This window comes from Protopterus annectens, chromosome 7.part0 (genome assembly GCF_019279795.1).
Source record: "Protopterus annectens isolate FY-2018-M chromosome 7.part0, PAN1.0, whole genome shotgun sequence".
NCBI lineage: Eukaryota > Metazoa > Chordata > Ceratodontiformes > Protopteridae > Protopterus > Protopterus annectens.
The window spans coordinates 1,137,188,430-1,137,207,583 of record NC_056739.1 but is presented as its reverse complement, the minus strand read 5'-3'; the positions used below and the strand labels follow the sequence as shown (position 1 = coordinate 1,137,207,583).

The 19,154-nt window shown below is 44.0% G+C and overlaps 1 protein-coding gene across 2 annotated transcripts in view; it reads left to right on the top strand.

The window, feature by feature from the left end:
- The window catches only part of WDR76 (WD repeat domain 76), a 773,733-nt gene that overhangs the window by 92,615 nt on the left and 661,964 nt on the right, over window positions 1–19,154 (top strand). For both annotated transcript variants that reach the window (XM_044077715.1, XM_044077713.1), the window contains exon 3: window positions 16,686–16,778. In XM_044077715.1, the coding sequence (XP_043933650.1) occupies window positions 16,686–16,778 (93 nt within the window). The remainder of the gene's footprint in view (window positions 1–16,685; window positions 16,779–19,154) is intronic.

The window sequence follows — 19,154 nt, the reverse complement described above, 5'->3', positions numbered from 1 at the left end:
TTTGGCTGACCAAGTTCACAGATGATTACAAGCTGGGAGCGGTCATTGAATCCCCCAAATGAGAATAAACTTCAGGAAAGTCTAATACAAACACTTGGTACCAAAGCCATGGCTTAAAACTCAGTACCAAGAAATGCAGTATAGTACCTTTTGGGAAGTCAATAAAACACCTTTAAAGGTTGATTCACTAGTGAAGGAACTGGGAACTCCTGTAGATACTCACCTAGCCTTCAACCAGAATATGTCCAAGGTAGTAAGAAAATCCTGCTGTGTTGCTCAACTTATAAGCAAGGGCATGGCATCTAGGTCCAGAGAGGTCAACATAACACTATACTCTGCACTCATCAGACCCATCGGAGTACAATGCACCATTCAGCATGTGCCTGACCAGACAAGTGCAGCAATTGGAAAGTCCACAAAAGTTCCTTAAAAAATGAGTACAGGCAGTAAACACACTGCCCTGTGCTGATTGCCTCATTGCCCTGCCTCTTTATTCAGTGTTATACAGACTTCTGAGAGAGTGTTTTTGGCTGGCATACAGGGCATCCCTAGATCCTGTTTTGATGAACCTTTTGGTCATCCACAAAACACCGCATCAGAACTAAGACCTACATTTTGATTGTGACATAAATGGGACATGCTGGAGAGAGGGAGGTTTCTCCGACAATTCCCATTCTCGAACAGGCTCCCCATCCATGTGAAGCGGAGTTCCTCCCTGTCCCTATTTTAAGAACCACCTGGGCAATTATAAATTCAACCCTACTCTGGCTTCTGTCTCTGGATGGAGGGAGTTAGTAAATCACCACCTATAGAAATCAAATTTGTGCATAACCTTTGGGTTGTAAGGCTAGGCTTATAAAGGCCCTAGTGGTTGTTCGCCTAGAAATACACTTGTAAACCTATAAATATGTTGACTAGATTGTGATGACGTGTTTAAAGGAGAACACACACAAACTAAAAAGTTTTTCAGCACATCTTGAACTGTCTCAATCAAAGTAACTTATTATTTTCTAATTGTTATACCCCAGAATGCCCTGAAGGGGGGGCTGCCATTCATAGCATGATTTTGTTTTGCAGTCAATAGGTTCATAGGTAGATACTAGGTTATTTGCCCTAGGGCATTTATAAGCCTAGCCAGAGTGTATTTGGCTTCCGCCTCCCTATTAAATTAACCTACTGTGCCTCTGTAAAGTAGGTCACAGAAGGTACCCTTTTAAGATTAGTTTACTGTGCCTCTGTCTTGCAGGGACACAGGAGAGATCCCAGGGGTGAATTTGCGATTTCCCATCCACGCGTCCAAATTTCGCTTGAGGAGGGTCAGCGAGGGGCTATGTCTAACATGAATTGGGATTCTATTCCAGAGTGAGGGGAGCCTCTGGGAAATGAATCTGTCCCTCCAGCATGTCCTATTTATTTTTGTGCTGAGGTTTAGGTCCCTGAAGCGTGTAGCTCTAAGGGACTTGGATTTTTTGAGGTTGAGCATGTCCATTAATTCTGGATTTGACATGGCTTTGTACGTCAGGCATAGATCGCCTCTGAGTAGGCGGTAAGCAACTGAGTAGAGCTGGAGTTTCTTTAGTCGAGCTGCATAGGACATCTGTTTGTAGCCCATGATCCTCTTGGTGAAGTACTTTTGGGGTCTCTCCATTTGCTGCAGGTGTCGGGTAAGGGTTAGAAGGGTGGCCTAATGGTTAAGGTGTTTGCCTTGCAAGCACAAGGTGCATGGTTTGAGTCTCACAAGGGATAATTAGCTAGGCTTAAAATGGCTCACAAGGGCAGTTAGCTTAGTACTAATCTATGAACATCCCAAAAGGGGCATTGCATTCAATTATGGGCCTGATGAGTGACTAGTAGAGGGGCACAATGACCTCTCTTGATCTAGATGCGAACCCTCGTGATAAGGTGGGTTATATATAGAAGGTCTTTCTAACCACTTTGGCAATGTGATTATCAAAGGAGAGATTACTATCTATGTTGGTCTGCAAATCTCTAATTACTTTTTCCGTACTTAATGGATTACCACCTTTGTGGTAATTTGTGGGCACCTTGTTTTTCCCAAAGGGGATGACTATGCACTTTTTAGCTTGAGGCCGTGGCTCTGGCACCAAGCATCCGTCTTTGTGATACCCTTTTGGAGGATGCTTGTGTCGGCTGGAGATTCGATTATGGCCCCCAGTTTGCAGTCATCTGCGAACTTTGTCAGACATAATTCCCCCCGTGTTAGCCTGAACCTCAGAGAAGTATATACCGAACAAGAGAGGTCCCAGAACTGAGCCCTGTGGGACGCCACTTGTAACTGGTTTGGATTCTGACATGGCACCTGCGATTCTGACCATGTGGGTTCTATCTCTGAGCCAGTTTGCAACCCATCTTGTGATATAAGGGTTGATATTTAAGCTGGTAAGCTTATTTATGATGCCCGAGTGGGGTATTGTGTCTAAGGCTTTTGCGAGGTCCAGGTAGGCTGTGTGGACTACCTTGCCCTCATCTATGGCTTTGGTAACTGTTTCAAAGAAATCAACTAGGTTTAAGAGGCAAGATCTGCCCTTAACAAAACCGAATTGGGTAGGGTCCAGTGTCTAGAGGCTTCCAATGTCTTTGTTTATGATGTCCATGATAATACGCTCCATAGCTTTACAGACCAGACTAGTCAGGCTTATGGGGCGATAGTTTCCGGGGTCCGTTGTGGCACCACCTTTGTGGAGTGGGACTACTGTAGCTGTATGCCATTCTTTGGGTACATATCCTGTAGTAAGGTTAAGTTTGAACAGTGACTTAATGTGAGGGTTCAGTTCTTCTTGGAGCTCGTGTAAGACACTGCCTGGGACACCGTCCGGTCCCATAGATGCTGTTGTTTTTGCTTTGGAGAGGGCAGCTTTCACCTGTGCATCTGTGATGTCAGAGAGGTTACATTCAGTTGTGATAGGCGTTTGCTCCTTTGGGGGGGAAGGGGGGGAGAAGTTTGCGCTAAATCTGTCTGCCAGGATGTTGGCTATGTCTGTAGGTTCAGTATATTTTGCACCATTATGCAACAATTCAGAGCATATCTGGGAGTTTCCGCCCATGTTTCTGACATAACTAAAGAAGGCCTTGTGATTATCTTTAGTGTCTCTAGGGCAATTTTTCTTTTCTAAACTGGCCTTTGATGATTTTATGAGGGATCGAAGTTTCTTGCTAATACTGATCAGAGATGTCTTCCCTTTTTGGGATTTTGCTCTGTCATGTAGTAGCTTCCTCCTTCTGTTGTATAGCTTATTTATGGCCGGGGTCCACCAGACCGGTCTCCTGTTTTTGGAGGAGTGAGTCTTGGTTTTATTTGGGATAGCACGATCCATGCATTCCTGCAGGTGCTCATAGAATGCATTTTTAAAGGATTCTGCAGATTGGGCTGTATTATCCTCTGGCCCAGGGGCGTTGAAGGATTCCACCTCAGTCTTGAGAAGTGCAAAGTTGGCTTTTGAGAAATTCTTTACAGTGATTTCCTTGGCTGGGGGTGGGGACGGGATATGGATGTCCAGGGAAATTTGTTTATGGTCTGATCTTACCAATGAGGGGTTTACCTCTGGTGTGGAACATAGAGTCCCCATGTTGGTGATGACCAGGTCCAATATGTTGATCTCTCTTGTGGGAGTGGTGACCAGTTGTTCCATTGTGTTAGAGTTTATAAATTCAAGGAACCGTTGGGCGAGGGTGTTTGGGTTTGAGTAGTTTTCCCAGTTAATGTTTGGGTAGTTGAAGTCACCCAATAACATAGTGTTTGGAGAGACCTTCATATTCTCCAGTGTTCTCAGGAATGCCAAGTGGGGTTCCTGTAATAGGGAGGGTGTTCTGTAGCAGGCTACAAACTGAAAGGCAGTTTTGCCCGCTGTTAGTTGCACATGGATGGTTTCCAATGCTTCGTGCAGTGCCACTAACCTGGAGGTGTAGGTATCTTTGAATATAGATACTCCCCCTCCTTTTGTGCTTCGGTCCAAGTTTTGGGGCTGAAACACATGGTATGAGTTATAACCTGGTAATGCTGGAGTGCTCTCAGGAGCCTTGAACCAGGTTTCTGTTACTGCACAGACATCGATTTTCTCCATACTGAGAGAGTCTCGAGTGCATGCATCTTGAGGTTTAGACTTCTGGCATTGAGTAGCATTACCTTTAGTTTTTTTTATCTTTGGGTTGTCTATGGAGGTGGGTTTGTCCTTTTGAGCCTTGCCTAAAAAAGGCACTATGAGGGTGGCAAGAGCCTTGGCCAGTATATGAAAGCCTAAGGGTGACAGGTGCAAGCCGTCCGTAGCGAAGCAACATGGCTTGTCGAGCATGTCATCCCAGGCTGACACACTGGATCCCCTTTGAATGACACCAGTACTTTAGCCAATTGTTGAAACTGATCATTTTGTCTTTATACTGTGGTATCATTCTTGGTTGAAGGCAAGATGCTACTCAAGGTCAGGGACATACCAGCCTGGGCTACATGGTCAGAGAGCTCCTCTATGTCTCTTCATGTAGTCCAGGGAGGTACGTCTCAGGTCATTCACACCAGCATGGACAATGACGGAGTCATACTTGTACTTGCTTTGGAGTGACCTGAGTGCTTGCGTTATATGGTGGATCCTGGCACCCGACAGGCAGCTTACAGTGACCTTCTCCTTGTTCAGTCTGGTGAGTGGGACTTCAGTGTGCCGGACAATAGAGTCCCCTATAACAAGTGTATTTGGTGTGTTGTTTGGCCTTATGGGCTGTGACTGTGAGGCACACTGATTTTGTGAGATATGTGATTTGTGGGTATTGTTGAGGGGTGGCTGTTGCTTGGATATCTGCTTAGGAGGTCTTTGCTGTTTAGGCAGATTTTTATTTAGAGCCTCCGAGTATGTTTTTGGGTGTATATGTGTTGGGTATGCAGATGCAATAGGCCTGTGTGAGACTGGATTTGTGGTGTGGGTGGTTACCTTTTCCTCCTGACTGACTGTGCCAGTCTTGGGTTGAGAGAGCTCTGCCTCCAGTTTGGCTGTGTAACTGCATCTGTCACATATATTACAGTTTGTTGGAAGGAGGAGAGGGTTGTCTGTGTACATAAGGCAATTGTAACATTGCCTCAAAATTCCCAGATTCATCAGCTGGACTAGAGAGTAACCTTGAAACTGACCCTTGGACATACCAGATTTAGTACAGGGAACTGTTTTTTTTACTGATCAGATTAGGGAAGGGAACTGATTTTTCACTTGATCAGGTAGGACCAATCGGGAGTCTAATACTTATAGGTTCATAGGTTCATACTAGGCTATCTGTCCTAGGGCATTTATAAGCCTAGCCAGAATGTATTTGGCTTTCGCCACCCATTTTAAATTTATTTTGCTATGCCCTTTTTCGAGGGTAGTATACTGTGCCTCTGTCCAACAGTGACACAGAAGTGATACCCGGGGTAAATCTACAATCTCCCATCCACTCATCAAGATTCCTCTTGAAGAGAGTCAATGAGGGGCTCTGCCTAACCTGGACTGGGATTTTATTCCAGAGTGAAGGGAGCCTCTGGGTTATGAATCTGTCCCTCCAGCATGTCCTATTTATTTCCGTGCTGAGGTTCAAGTCTCTCGAGCGCGTAGCTCGATGGGATTTGGATTTTCTGAGGTGCAGCATGTCCATTAATTCCGGGTTGGACATGGCTTTATACGTCAGGCACAGATTGCCTCTGAACAGGCGGTATGCCACTGAGTAGAGCTGGAGTTTCTTTAACCGGGCAGCATATGGCATCTGTTTGAGCCCTTTGATCCTCTTGGTGAGGTACTTTTGGGTGAGAAGTCAAGGAGGGTGTAGTGCTTTAGTTAGTGTTTCCTTATAAGAGCTGAGCAAGTGCAGGGCTTTAGAAAGAGAATAGAGTGATTACTTTGAGAGTTTGAACAGTTCTAAGGGAAAAAGTGAAGAGCAGACTTTGTGGAGCCTGGAATATTTTAAACCTGTTTAGGCGGCGCTGCTCAGTGCACAAAACCGCGCGAAGAGAGTTGTAGGGCTTTAAGACAGAGAGACCAAGGAGTTTAGAATGGACCCAAAATGGCCAGTAAAACTACAGCTTCTAGGTAGTAACCACTCCTCCAGGGACAGGCAGGCTGTTCAGTGTTAACCACTCCTACTGGTGAACACAGAGACTTCCCTTTAGCCCAAGCAAGCACTGGCCTTCTAGAAACTTCCAAACAGTTCAGAACAGCAAATCTGTAACTGAACTTACTTAACTTTCAGAAAGTGGGGAAAAAAGCAAGATTTTTTAGTTTTTTTCTTTTTGTTGCAATTTAAAGGTAGCAGAGATACACAAGCAGCAAAATAATCACAACAGTGCAATAAATAACCCCGCACTTGAGTGCTAGGCCAAAATCAGGTAAAATGCAGTTTTTAGAGAAAAAAAACTATTTTAAATAAGTGCAACACAGGAAATGCAGTAAACCGGCTCTAGATGTGTTCCAAGTACTGTTACTGTTACATATATAAACTTTAGCAAGCCGGAAAATGCCAAAAAGTAGGTGGCAAAGCAGTAAAACTTAAAATCAGAAGAAAATGCATAAAATCACAAATGTGGCTCCTTTTCTTCTCTCAGCGTTTTCTCCTCTTGGTAGGTGCTTCAGCAACAACTAGCAAGGCATTCCACATACCATTTTAGGGGCACAGACGTGAGTATCATTTACTGTGTTTTCTCTCTCAGCAACTTACAACAGTACTGTGACTGCCTGCTTTTGACTGTCAGCATCAATCTTTATTTTTAATTACTTTTCCTTTGATTTTCATCAGAGGCCATTTCTGCTACAGTGATTTAAGGAATGTTTGAATCACAGGCTGGAAAATGTGGCCAGGTTAATTGTTGTTTTCAAAAGTAACAACTGTAGTTCACTATTGAAATGTGAGAAATCTGACCCCTGTTATTAATAGGTCTTACTTTGGCGTAGATGGTGCCTTCACATGTTTTTAATATTGTACATTGAATTAGTCTTTGACATTAATCTTACCTCCCCAGCTCAGTGGCTTGTCACTGTATGTAATGCAAAAAGCCTGTAGCAAAACACCAGATGAAACTTGCACACGTCCTTCCATATCACTGTTGCAGTATTCATAACTTAAGGGATCTCCTGCCAAGGACAGCCCAACATCCGTCCAGTATACAAAAGCCTTTAGTACTTATATGCGCCATATGTCACATGTACGCTCCCCACATAAGGCACAGTGCATAAAGGTGAGCTACCAGACACACACACTCGGAACTTCTTTGACGTCAGTCCAAATTCCATCATTGAACATCTGAATGTCTTTTTGCTATGCTGGCAGCCAAGCCGTAATTCACGTAAGTGTCCCTTTTGGATTTCTCCTCGTCTTTCTTTTTTATGTAATGCTGTTGGGTTCACGTCATCCAGAAAGGGAGAGTATCAGTGTGGGAGGCACATTCCCCATAAACACTCTCACAAATGGTGTCCTTTCTGTTTGTGTGCTTCCCACAGCCATATGCAGTGTTCTGTCTGACGGGCTTTTGTCACCAAGACCCTATGTAGTCTTCTCACTTCTTTATCTATTCACCTTGAAAACCAGTGTCTTAAGCTGTTGGCTTAAAGTGCTGAGGCAGAGTCTTCCTGTTCCGAAGGTCAGCAGATGGCCAGGAAAAAGGCCAAAAAACTTGGGTTTGATGCGGCTGCTGTCCATCCTTCCTCAGACATCTCTCAAGGCTAGTGAAAGCTTGGAAGATTGTGATGTTGTTGCTTTGGATTTCTCTGCGCAACCCTGTCTGAGGCTGTCATTAATCTGACTTCTCGCACATCCTTGCAGGCTTTACAAACATCTGCTCCAGACATGAGGGAGAACCTCAGCTGATTATATCAGAGGGACCAAGGGTATTCGCAGATCCTAGGGAGTGGATCCCTGCTACACTTCCTGAGTGTTACCAAGGGTCTGACTCTCCAAGGATGTTTTATGTAGATGTCTTGCAGAAAAAGAAAAACAGTTATGTTTCCCCTGTAGTTAAGGATCCCCAACATAAATGGCAGGATTTTACTTTGCGGTTATTTAATGCTTTAATGACATGGCTTTAAAGCCTCCTCAAGGGGTGTCTATGCCTGCCTCTCCCTGGTTTTCCACTCCTCTTAAAAGACCTAAGGAACTAGACTCCTCAGATTAGGGTCTGGATCCTGGAGAAGAGTCCCTTGCTTACTCTTGTCAAATCCCTTTTCCCTTGGACTATGTTTCAGACGAAGAAGATTCTATTAATACAGATTCCCCTTAGGAGGAACTCTACTTTGTGGATACTATTGTCTGCATGATGGAATTTAAGTGGGATTGCTCTGTCTGATATTCAGAAAAGGTATTATGAGCTGTTCCTGATGAAATCTACTTAACCTTCTGCTGTTCTCCCAGATGTCCTTCAAGAATGCAACTGCAGTCCTGACATATGGGTTGTCCTGCCTCAGGCAGCCCCTCGGTCGGCTGATGTCGCCTCTTCCCCGACGTCAGAGCGGCTGGGGTATAAAAGCATCAGTCGACGCCATCTTCTCCAGTCTTTCTTGCCGCGCAGTGCCCGTAGCAGAAGCAGTTCGCAAGTGCCGGTCGGCCAGCTCCTGTGTTTTCAGTTACCGAAGTCATCAAAAAGCTAAGTACCCCATTGGGGAACCTTTTCTTGCCTCAGCCGATGTCAGATAAAACTGCAAAAGTTAATAATTGTTTGTCTTGTGGTAAACAAATACCTCATAAGGACTTCCTTTCTTACTGCCTTCCCTGCCTGGGCCCAGACCACGACGTCTCTGCCTGTGCTGCCTGTGCTTGCTTCAAGAAGTGCACACTCAGGCGCCGGACAGAATTTGCTGAAGACTTTTTTGGGAAAAATTTCTCCTATATCATGCCGTCGGAACAACTGACAACACATATTTCCAAAAAACGGAAGGACCGGGACCAACATTATCGGCCCGTGACTTCCACAGACGCCACGCCAAAGCCTACCGTGAGTGCATCAGTCTCTTCGGAGGCGGTAATTCAACCACTCCAGACCGACGACACCGCTTTACCACACACTTCGGTCCCGGAGGTTACCCCGGTGCCGGTTGTTGATTTTCCTCCTGAAACCGAAGCCCAGGATTACTCCAGCACGTGGGGCAGCTAGGCCTCCGGTCTCTCTGTCCATCAAGGCCTACACACGTGCTAAGGCTGCCAGCCAGGCTAAGGCTCACCCTCCTAAAGCCTTTTTCCAGGGTTCCACTTCTGATAAACAGATCATGACTTTAGCTGCAGATCTAATTTCTTTAATCAGAGGCTCTCTGGCACATCCAGACAGAGGTTCTCAGCTGCCTGCAGATAAAAGGCCTAGGGTTGAGCAGACAGATACCCTTTCCTCAGATGAAGCCTCTGGGGACTCGAACCATTCAGATTCCCAGGAAGAATCCTTCCAGGCCTACGAGGATTCTAATGCTGATTAATCCATTCCCTCTGCCTCTCCTCCAGAGGATATTTCTTTCGGGGAAATTCTCCACTCCATGAGAGAGCATTTTCAGTGGCAGGGCCAGGATTTCTCTGACTCCAGGAAAAGGCTACGTACTTTCCTTAAGTTACCCCTGCACAGGCCTTTAGCTATTCCACCAGTGTTAGATGTATTGGATGATGTGTACTCAGACTCCAGTGCTTCCCCTGATTCTCTCCCTCCTGCTCCTGTCAAGCCAGACAGATATTACAGGGTTCCTGAAACTCTTAAGCATCTCTTTAAGGCCCACTCTGTGGATCTAGAAACTATTTCTCAGGGGCCCAAAGAAGTGGCCACCTCCACGGCCAAAAACCCTTTGCCCGCAGACAGGGAATCTAGGTCCTTGGAGAGATGGGGCAAAAAAGTTTATACCTCAACCACCCTTGCCATGAGGGCACTTAACTGTCTTTTTCATATGTTTCAGTATCAGGATTTCTTGATGGATGATTTGCAGAAAAATTTAGCCTCTCCTGAGCCTTTAGATAGAAAGGCCTTGCAGGATTTGGTTCATAATACTCAGCAGGTTAGCAATCATTTTCTTCAGTGTGGTTATGATGCATTGGAAGCTTCATGTAGGGGAGCTATGACAGGGGCCGTCATACGTAGACATGCTTGGTTGAAAGAACAGGCATTGCCAGATCATGTTAAAGTAAAGCTCCTAGATGCACCTCTGGAAAAACAGAAGCTATTTGGTGCTAATGCACAGGATGTGTTGAAATCTATTGAGGAAAAAGCTAAATCAGTACAAACAGTCAAAGATTTCCTCCAGGTTCAGCCACCGAGGTTCATCAGGAATTGGCCTTCAAAGAATTGGTCCTTTCCAGACACTGACAAGTTCCAAAGGGGAAAAAACAGGCGTGCTCGAGGTAGAGGGCAATACCGAGGCTCCTACAGGGGCCGCCAATGGCAACCAACTAATCAGAGAAGTGGCGCAGGCACTTCTACTGCTTCACAGGGACAATCACAATGACTTGACTTTGACACCGCCGACCAAGGCTCAAAGAAAAGCACCTTTAGGCGGAAAATTATCCTTATTTTCAAAGAATTGGCACGTTTTAACAAAGGACAAATGGATTCTGGACATAATAGACAAAGGTTACAGGTTACACTTCCATACCTTATCATCAAGACAAGGCATGCCAAACTTGCCACAAAATCAAATGGCAGAGGCACTCATACAAGTTTCAAACCTGTTACAGATCAAAGCAATAGAAAAGGTTCCTCCTCAGGAACAAGGCTAGGGATTCTACTCAAGACTGTTCCTTGTTCCAAGAAAAGAAAAGCAATGGAGACCTATACTGGACTTGTCCGCTCTAAACACTTTTCTCATTGTGCCAAAATTCAAAATGCTGACGTTACAGCAACTTCTTCCCATGCTGGGCAAGGGGTCTTGGCTGGTTGACCTCAAGGAGGCATACCTGCATGTCCCAATCGGACACAGTTACAGAAGATACCTCAGATTTCTTGCAGGGTCAGAGCATTATCAATTCTCAGCATTGCTGTTTGGCTTATCTACTGCGCCCAGAGTATTCGCGAAATGCCTGGCATCAGTAATTGCACATTGCAGACTCCAGGGGATACAAATATATACCCTTACCTGGACGACCGCCTTATACAAGCGGACAGCAAACAAGCCTTGATAAGAAACTTGGACTATGTCATACACTTACTACAGGCTTTGGGATACACAGTCAACATTCAAAAATCAAGACTACTGCCATCCCAACAAATAATTTTTCTAGGAGCCAAACTGGACACAAACTTACAAATGGCTTTCCTCACAGAAGAAAAACAAGAACAATTACCAGATTACTTCAAAAGCCTAGCAAAACTCACCCAGATGACTGCAAGGAAAATCCTGCAGGCCCTGGGTTTCATGGCATCTTGCATTCTTCTGATTCCACTGGCAAGACTACACATGAGAACTACAATGGTACCTAAAAAGTTTATGGTCTCAACACAGTCACAACCTTAGAAATTATTCCACTCATTCCATGTCTTCAAAAGGAATTTTTGTGGTGGGCACAAGCAAGTCAATTAAACAAAGGCATGTCTTTCAACAAACCTCAAGCAAGTCAAACCATTACAACAGACGCCTCAGATCATGGATGGGGGGGCGCACATGGAGAGCAGATGCATGCAAGGGCAATGGGCTCCCTGGGGAATGCATCTGCGCATAAATCAAAAAGAGATGTTGGCAGTGATTCATGCAATCGAGGCCTTCGGAAAATTTCTTCAGCAAGGTCATCTGCTAATAAAGACAGACAACACCACTGTCATGTGGTACATAAACAAACAGGGAGGCACTCATTCTTACCCCCTCTGCAGACTAACAATGACTCTTCGGGAAAAGGCCCTGAAACTGAACTTACAGTTGCAATCCCAGTTTGTTCCAGGCAAGGACAATGTTCTGGCGGACAGTCTAAGCAGAAACATTTTGGACCCGCACGAATGGATGTTGCATCCAGACATTTTTTCACAAATAACGCATGCATGGGGAAGGCCGGACATAGATCTCTTTGCCTCTCACCTCAATCATCATCTGAAGAAGTTTTGTTCGAGGACGCACCATCCTCAAGCCTGGAGAATGGATGCCGTCTCCTTCAGCTGAAATTCTCTGACAATCTATGCACTCCCACCTCTACCATTTAATGACCAAGGTGTTACTGAAGATCAAAGCAGAGCAACCGAAAGGTATTTTGATAGCTCCAGACTGGCCAAGGCAGCACTGGTATCCATTACTAAGGAGCATATCTCGCACCAAGCCGTGGCCCCTGCCTCAATGGCCTCTGCTTCTAACTCAGCACAATTTCAGGACTGTTCATCCCAACCTGCAAACATTGCAGCTGACAGCTTGGAGGGTTCCATGACTTCTACCCATATCTCTCTCTCCAAAAAAGTTCAAGAGATCTTACTGGAAGCACGCAGACCTTCCACCAGAAAAACTTATTCAGCCAAATGGAAGAGATTCATCACCTGGAATACCAACAAGGGTCAGGATGCATCAGTAATGAGCATGCCACAGATACTAGAATAGTTGGCAGAAATGCTTCATAGTGGCCTTTCATATTCTTCCATAAAAATACACGCTTCAGCAATCTCATCAACATATAACTGTGATCCACCTGTGTTTTCACAACCTTTGCTAAGACAGTTTCTAAGAGGGATAAAGAATATCAAACCTCCCAGGAAACCACCAGTGCCTGCATGGGACCTCAACTTCGTCTTGGAAAAATTAACTCTTCCTCCTTTTGAGCCAGCAGCATCTTCAGAAATGCATTTTCTCTCCTGGAAAACAGTTTTCCTGTTGGCAGTTACTTCAGCAAGAAGAGTCTCGGAGATACAGGCCCTCATGGCAGTACCCCCATTCCTCATTTTTCATCAGGACAGAGTTTCTTAAGAACCAATCCTTCACTCATGCCAAAAGTGTTATCCAGGGTGTCTCTAAATCAAGCAATTCACCTGCCTACTTTCTTTCCCAATCCTCAAAATAAAGGAGAAAAGCTGCTGCACACTTTGGACATACACAGACAATTGCGCTACTTCTTGGACAGAACAAAGGCCAACAAAGTCTGACCAACTATTTTTAACTTGCGCTGCTGGAGTGCAAGGAAAAGCAATTTCCAAACAAACAATTTCAAAATGGATTGGACACTGCATCAGATTCTGTTATTCTTTCCATGGAAAAGGTGTGCCAGCCAATATCAGGCCACACTCCACCAGAGCTATAGCCACCTCCACAGCCTTTCTAAGAGGGGTGGCTACAAAGGTCATTCTAGAAGCTGCTACATGGAGCTCCGTGCATACATTTTTCCAAACACTACAACCTGCCTTTATACTCCAGATCCCGAGCAGGCTTTGCTTCGGCAGTCCTGCAGGGCATTTTAGCTACACCATCTTTTTCTTGGATCCTACCACCCCCAGCTTGGCTATGGTATTCAACCCATATGTCAGGACTGCAGTTGCATTCTTGAAGGACATAGTACAGTTTTGTACCTACCATAAATGTAGATGTCCGATAGATATGCAACTGCAGTCAGGTTACCCTCCCTCCTACCCCTCTGTAATTTACTTTTTTGGGTCCACTACCCCTTTTCCAACTTAGCTGGGGATAGCTTTTATGGTGTATCTGTTTATTACTATTGTGCATGTCTGGAATTTTATGCATTCTCTAAAATTTAGCCTTCCTTGGAGGGCACCTGGCATCTGGGGCAAGAAACACTGAAAAAGATGGCGTCGACTGATGCTTTTATACCCCAGCCGCTCTGACGTCGGGGAAGAGGCAACATCAGCCGACGCCGGACCCAGACTTTGGAATCCGGCCGACCGAGGGGCTGCCTGAGGCAGGACAACCCATATGTCAGGACTGCAGTTGCATATCTATCGGACATCTACATTTATGGTAGGTACAAAACTGTACTTTCTGGCTGCCCTCCTGGATACCTTTACAGCATGTACTGTGGCCCTTGATTTTCAGCCTCCTGCTTCCAAGAAACCGTATATATTTTACAAGGTGCCTGATGAATGTAAATTTCTTTATAAATGCCCTTCTGCTGTAGTATCTGTCTCTTCTGACAAGCCCTCAAAGTTGTTTCCCTCTACCAAGCTGCTTCCTTCAGATAAAGATAGTAGGGCCATGGAGAGGCTGGGCAAAAAGGTTTATACTGCTGCCACTTTTCCCTTTCTGGCCATTAATTACCAGACTCCTCATGTAACCAGGTATGTTTTTGCCGTCTTTTTTTTTTTAGATTTCCAAAATGGTTTCTGACCTTCTGACTCTGAGGAGAAGGCTTTTACCATTCTCCTGTTGGGCTTTACCTCTCAAGTTGCTTGCCACCCCATCAAATGCTGCTGCCTTTGGCTCTGATTTCAGGCTTTACTCTTGGCTTCGTTTCAGGCATTTCCTGATGACATTAAGGCCAATATATTGTATGCCTGTTTGGATGATGACCATCTTTTTGTTGCTGCTGCTGAACTTTTCAAGACTGTCTAGGATAAGGGTAAAGCCTTGCAGGAGTTTAAACATATTTTTGTTTCTCCTGTTCTTAGGTTTTAGAAGATTTACTCCACCAAATCAACTTTTGTTCATAGGCAGTCTTATCCTTCACCCAAGGGAAAAAAGGTTGTATGCCTCCCGCTAAGTCTACTGAAACCCTTACTTCCCAGAAAACTGCTTTTCAGGGTAAACCGGGTTCCATTTGACAATTTGCCTCCCATTTCCTGTGGCCTGTTTTTTTTTATTTCTGTGATCTGCTCCATGCTGGGTTAGCATGTTCAGTGAAAGCTCGCCTATAAGCAGTTTCTGCTTGTCTGCCTTTGACTTCTCCTCTGACCTTTAGATTTGAGGTCAAGCAATTTCTTAAAGGTGTCTTTCATATCATGCCTCCTAGGAAGCCAATTCTGCCTTACTGGGACCTCGATTTTTGTACTTGAAAAATTGACTGTGGCTCCTTTTGAGCCTTCTTCATCTTCCTTGCAACATTGTACTTGGAATACTGTTCTTTTGGTCCCCACTTCAGCTAAGAGAGTGTCTCAACTTCAGGCTCTCATGGCTATTCCTCCTATCTTTAGTTTTTCACAGAGACAGGATGTCTCTTCGTATTAATTTTTCTTTTATGCCCAAAGTGGTCAATGAGTTGTCTCTTAAGCAATGTGTTCATCTTCCTTCCTTTTATCCTTCTTCACAGTCTGTCAGTGAGAGGGTTCTTCACACGTTGAATTTGCATAGACAGCTCAACTTTTAATTGGATAAAACTAAGTTCTTCACAAATTTAAGCAGCTTTTTGTTTCCTTTCATCCCATGTGTTTAGGTTTGTCTGTTTCTAAGCAAACCATCTCTCCCTTTATTTCAAAGGCCTTTTCTTTTTGTTCTTTTCATGGTAAATGTCTTTCTTCTTTGGTAAAGGCTTATTGTGGCCCTCTCTTGTGTATTTTTCAAGACTGGATACGAGTTTCATTCTTGAGGCTGCTACTTGGTGCTGTATTCTTACTTTCTCTCAACATTACAAGTTGGATGTTATTTCCAGGGTCAGCACTAGCTTTGCTAGGGCTAGTCGGTATTTCTGGAGGGCTCTTGTGTGCAGTCCTACCAGGTTTCCTCTTGAGCTTTCCTACTCTTCATAGGTCATGAATACAGCAACAGTTTGATGGAAGGCTGGTATAATGGTTAAGATATTTACCTTACAGGCGCACAAGGTGCTGGGTTTGATTCTTGCATGTGGTAATTAGCTAGGCTTAAAATAACCTATGAGGGCAGTTAGCATAGTTACTAATCTATGAACCTAATAATAAATAATACAATTGTGTTAAAATCTTACCATAGCAATAGATGTCTGTTGCTTCATTGTTCAAGTATTCGCTCTCTCCTTCCTGCCTCCTCTGCTGTAGCCTATTCTTTCTTGCTCTTCTGGCTGAGGGGCTCTTCTGACTGAGGGGCTCTTCTCCTTCTGGATGCGCATGTCTGAGTATGTGTGTCCTCAGTCGTTTTTCTAACCCTACACCTTGCATGTTGAGCATACATGTGATGTATGGTACCTACAAGTGCTAAAGGCGTTGGTATACTGGCCAGATATTCCCTTAGGTTACAAATACTGTGAGAGTGAAGCGGAGTTCATCTGCTGTCATGGTAAAATTTTACAAAACTCTACTTTCTACAGAAAATACAATATGGAAAAAAATCAAATACTGATAGCAAATAATAAGAGCAAAATGAAATTATTGTCTTTCCTTGTGGCACTCAGAATTTTAATAAAGGGAAAGACAGCTAATCTGGAAATAGTTATCCAAGTGTGAGGTGGTGTTTTTTGCATCTGAAAAACTAAGCTTGAAAGCCTTGCTTATATTCAGACACCAGGCTACACGTTATCTGAGGTATGATGCTGGCAATATGTGACTCATAAGGCACATTTTAAATACCCTTGTTTAAGAGCCATTGTTTTCTTTAATGGTGCTGTAGTTGGAATAAGTTATCTACCCTAATTGCATACTCTGTAGCCTTCATGATGCAACAGCTGAAACAAATGCAGGGAAGAATGGCAAAACTGAAATGAGTTTAGATATGAAGCAAATGGAATAACTGTTAAATTATACTTTCTGTATATGACGTGTAGTTTGTGACATTGTGTGAAGTGAATGCATGCCTAGATCAGCAATGTGTTGTCCTGTCATGTTAATGCAGCCTGAATAAATAAGAGTCTAAACTTAATTTGTTTTCTTATAGGTTGGTGTACCTCGGTTATCAGAGTATGAGAAGAAGAGACTGAAGAATATTCGAGAAAATGCTAAATTTTTTGCATCTCTCAATATGCTAGAGGTTTGTTCCACTTTTGAATGCTTTGTATCACTTTTAATTACCTGCTTTGTTAACATACAAGTAAGGTGAATGAATGATTTTGGGAGGGGAGTGGAGTGAGTGGCTGAAGTGTTTGCCCTTGTATGCAAATGAAGATGTCAACTGAAGCAGACCCATTGCTGTGGAATTTTAGCCCCATGCAGTTACTGCTGTCCAGTCCTTTTCTTTTTCAGTACCAAACTGTTTTAAATCCCTGTAATAACATTTGTCTGAGACTGGTACAGCTCTACCTGCTTTTAATAAAGTTTAGTGAACCAATATCTTACCTTGCCATTGATGCCAACAGAATAAATTTTTAGATGTTTTCACATAAAACATTTAACATACTGTTCATAATTCATTTAATGAACCATATCAACTAGTGTTCATAATTCATTTAATGATCCATATCAACCTTTGAGCCATATCCAAAAACCAGCTCAGAACATTGTCATTCCCTGGCACTGTTGACAGTAAATGTATCGAGGTTGCATGCTTTTACAAGTCAGGGTTGCCACAAGCTGCATATTCAATACAAAAAACAGAGACCTCAGATGGATTAAATGGCTGCAGCCATGTGTTTATTGCCATTTACTCAAATAGAAGCCAATTATGAGATGTGCGCAAGGCAGGAATGTCAGGGAGGCCATTTTATTTCTTTCATAGCATTCCCCCAAATCTACAGGATAACAGACAGCACATAGATATCCAGCCCTTCTGATTAAACATACCCACATCATAACAGCTTTTTAATTTCACAATTCCTCTGGGCCGCCTTACAATCTGCCAAGGAGCCATTGCCGAGCTGGTAAGTCCCCTGGCAAAAATCCCTTGGGGCTGTCTGGCCTGTGGAAGGTCCAGCTTGAAGAGTCCTGTGACCCCTCTTACCTTGGCCTCCCTTACCTTTCCTGTCTTCCGCCATAGAAGGGAGGAATATTCCTCCCTTCCGCCAGCACATCTCAACCTATTCTAAGTGAATGCCCTTCAAAGCTAAACTGGCTTGCAGTTCCTTATAAAAAAAAAAATCCCCAAACCTTCTTCAGATAAATGAACCTCATCCTTATCATACCTGTCTGGCCAGGTGGGAGGTTGGCATAATGGGTAAGGTGTTTACCTTACAGACGCAAGGTGCAGGGTTTGATTCTCACAAGGGGTAACTGGCTAGGCTTAAAAATGGCCCACGAGGGCAATTAGCCTAGTACTAATCTATGAACCTATGAACTACTAGACCTGAATGCCAGGTTGAGGAATGTACAACCAGTTAATGTCCCTTAACACCTTATCCATAGAATTAATTCTCCTTCTCATTCTCTCCACACCTTTAATGGACCTTAGCCTCCCTCCATTTCTTTCTCTGTACCACTTCTGACCAGCAGATAATAGCTTGTGGCCAGCATTCGTTCATGCAATATACCTCTTGTACCATCAAACCAGTTCGATCTTTTATTGGATGTTGACAAATATCATTACCCCCTGGGTGCAATAAAATGTCAGTAGGAGATTTATCGCTTCTTGCAGCTTGCTGTAGTACTGCCCTGGGATGGTGCCACCGCATTCCCGATACCCCAAACCAAATTGCTTTGCAAGAAGCTCGTTTTCCTCCTTGGAAGGAGAAGCCCCGCCTGCCCTGGACAAATCGATGGAGTCTCCGAATGAAAGAATGACCCACTATCCAGATGTATTTCCGAGCCAAAGATGTGAGAGCTGAAATATAAAGGACCAGAGTTAAAGCCATTTACACCTTACATAGCCTTTATAAGCATTGGACTTCCACCTGCCCATCTTCATAATGTTGGTCTGTGAAGCTCCCATTGCATATGCATATGTGGCTGCACCTATTCGAAATGAATATAATGTATATGTATCTGGGTCTAGGCCACTCAACTTGATTGCCTCCTCTAAAACTGCTCTCACCTGATACTGTGCCAGAGGTTCACCTTGTTGATGACAAAAGAATGGACCATCTGACCTATCCCAATAGTTGCAGTACTCTAGTAGCACTTTAGTCAAGTCCCATTCCAAGCCCTTTTGGGTAACCACTCTTACCCACTGACCTTTGCTTTCTTGATCCATTTTGAATTTAGCCACATAAACCCAAGTGTCCTCCCCAAGCAAATGTACATGTGCCAGTGGTAAAACTCTGACCTTTCTTCTTGTTTGGTTGAATAATTTCAGACCATCTAAATGCCCCACAAAAAGCCAGTCCTAAATAATGCTACCGCATAAGAAGAAAAACAAACATTTGAAACTGCCAGCCACAGTTTAAGTAACACCGCTGGACCTATGGGGTATCTCTTATCAGGCCACTTGGATGTTTGTTTCCCCCAGCCCTTAAACATTGTCCTTACTTGAACTGTG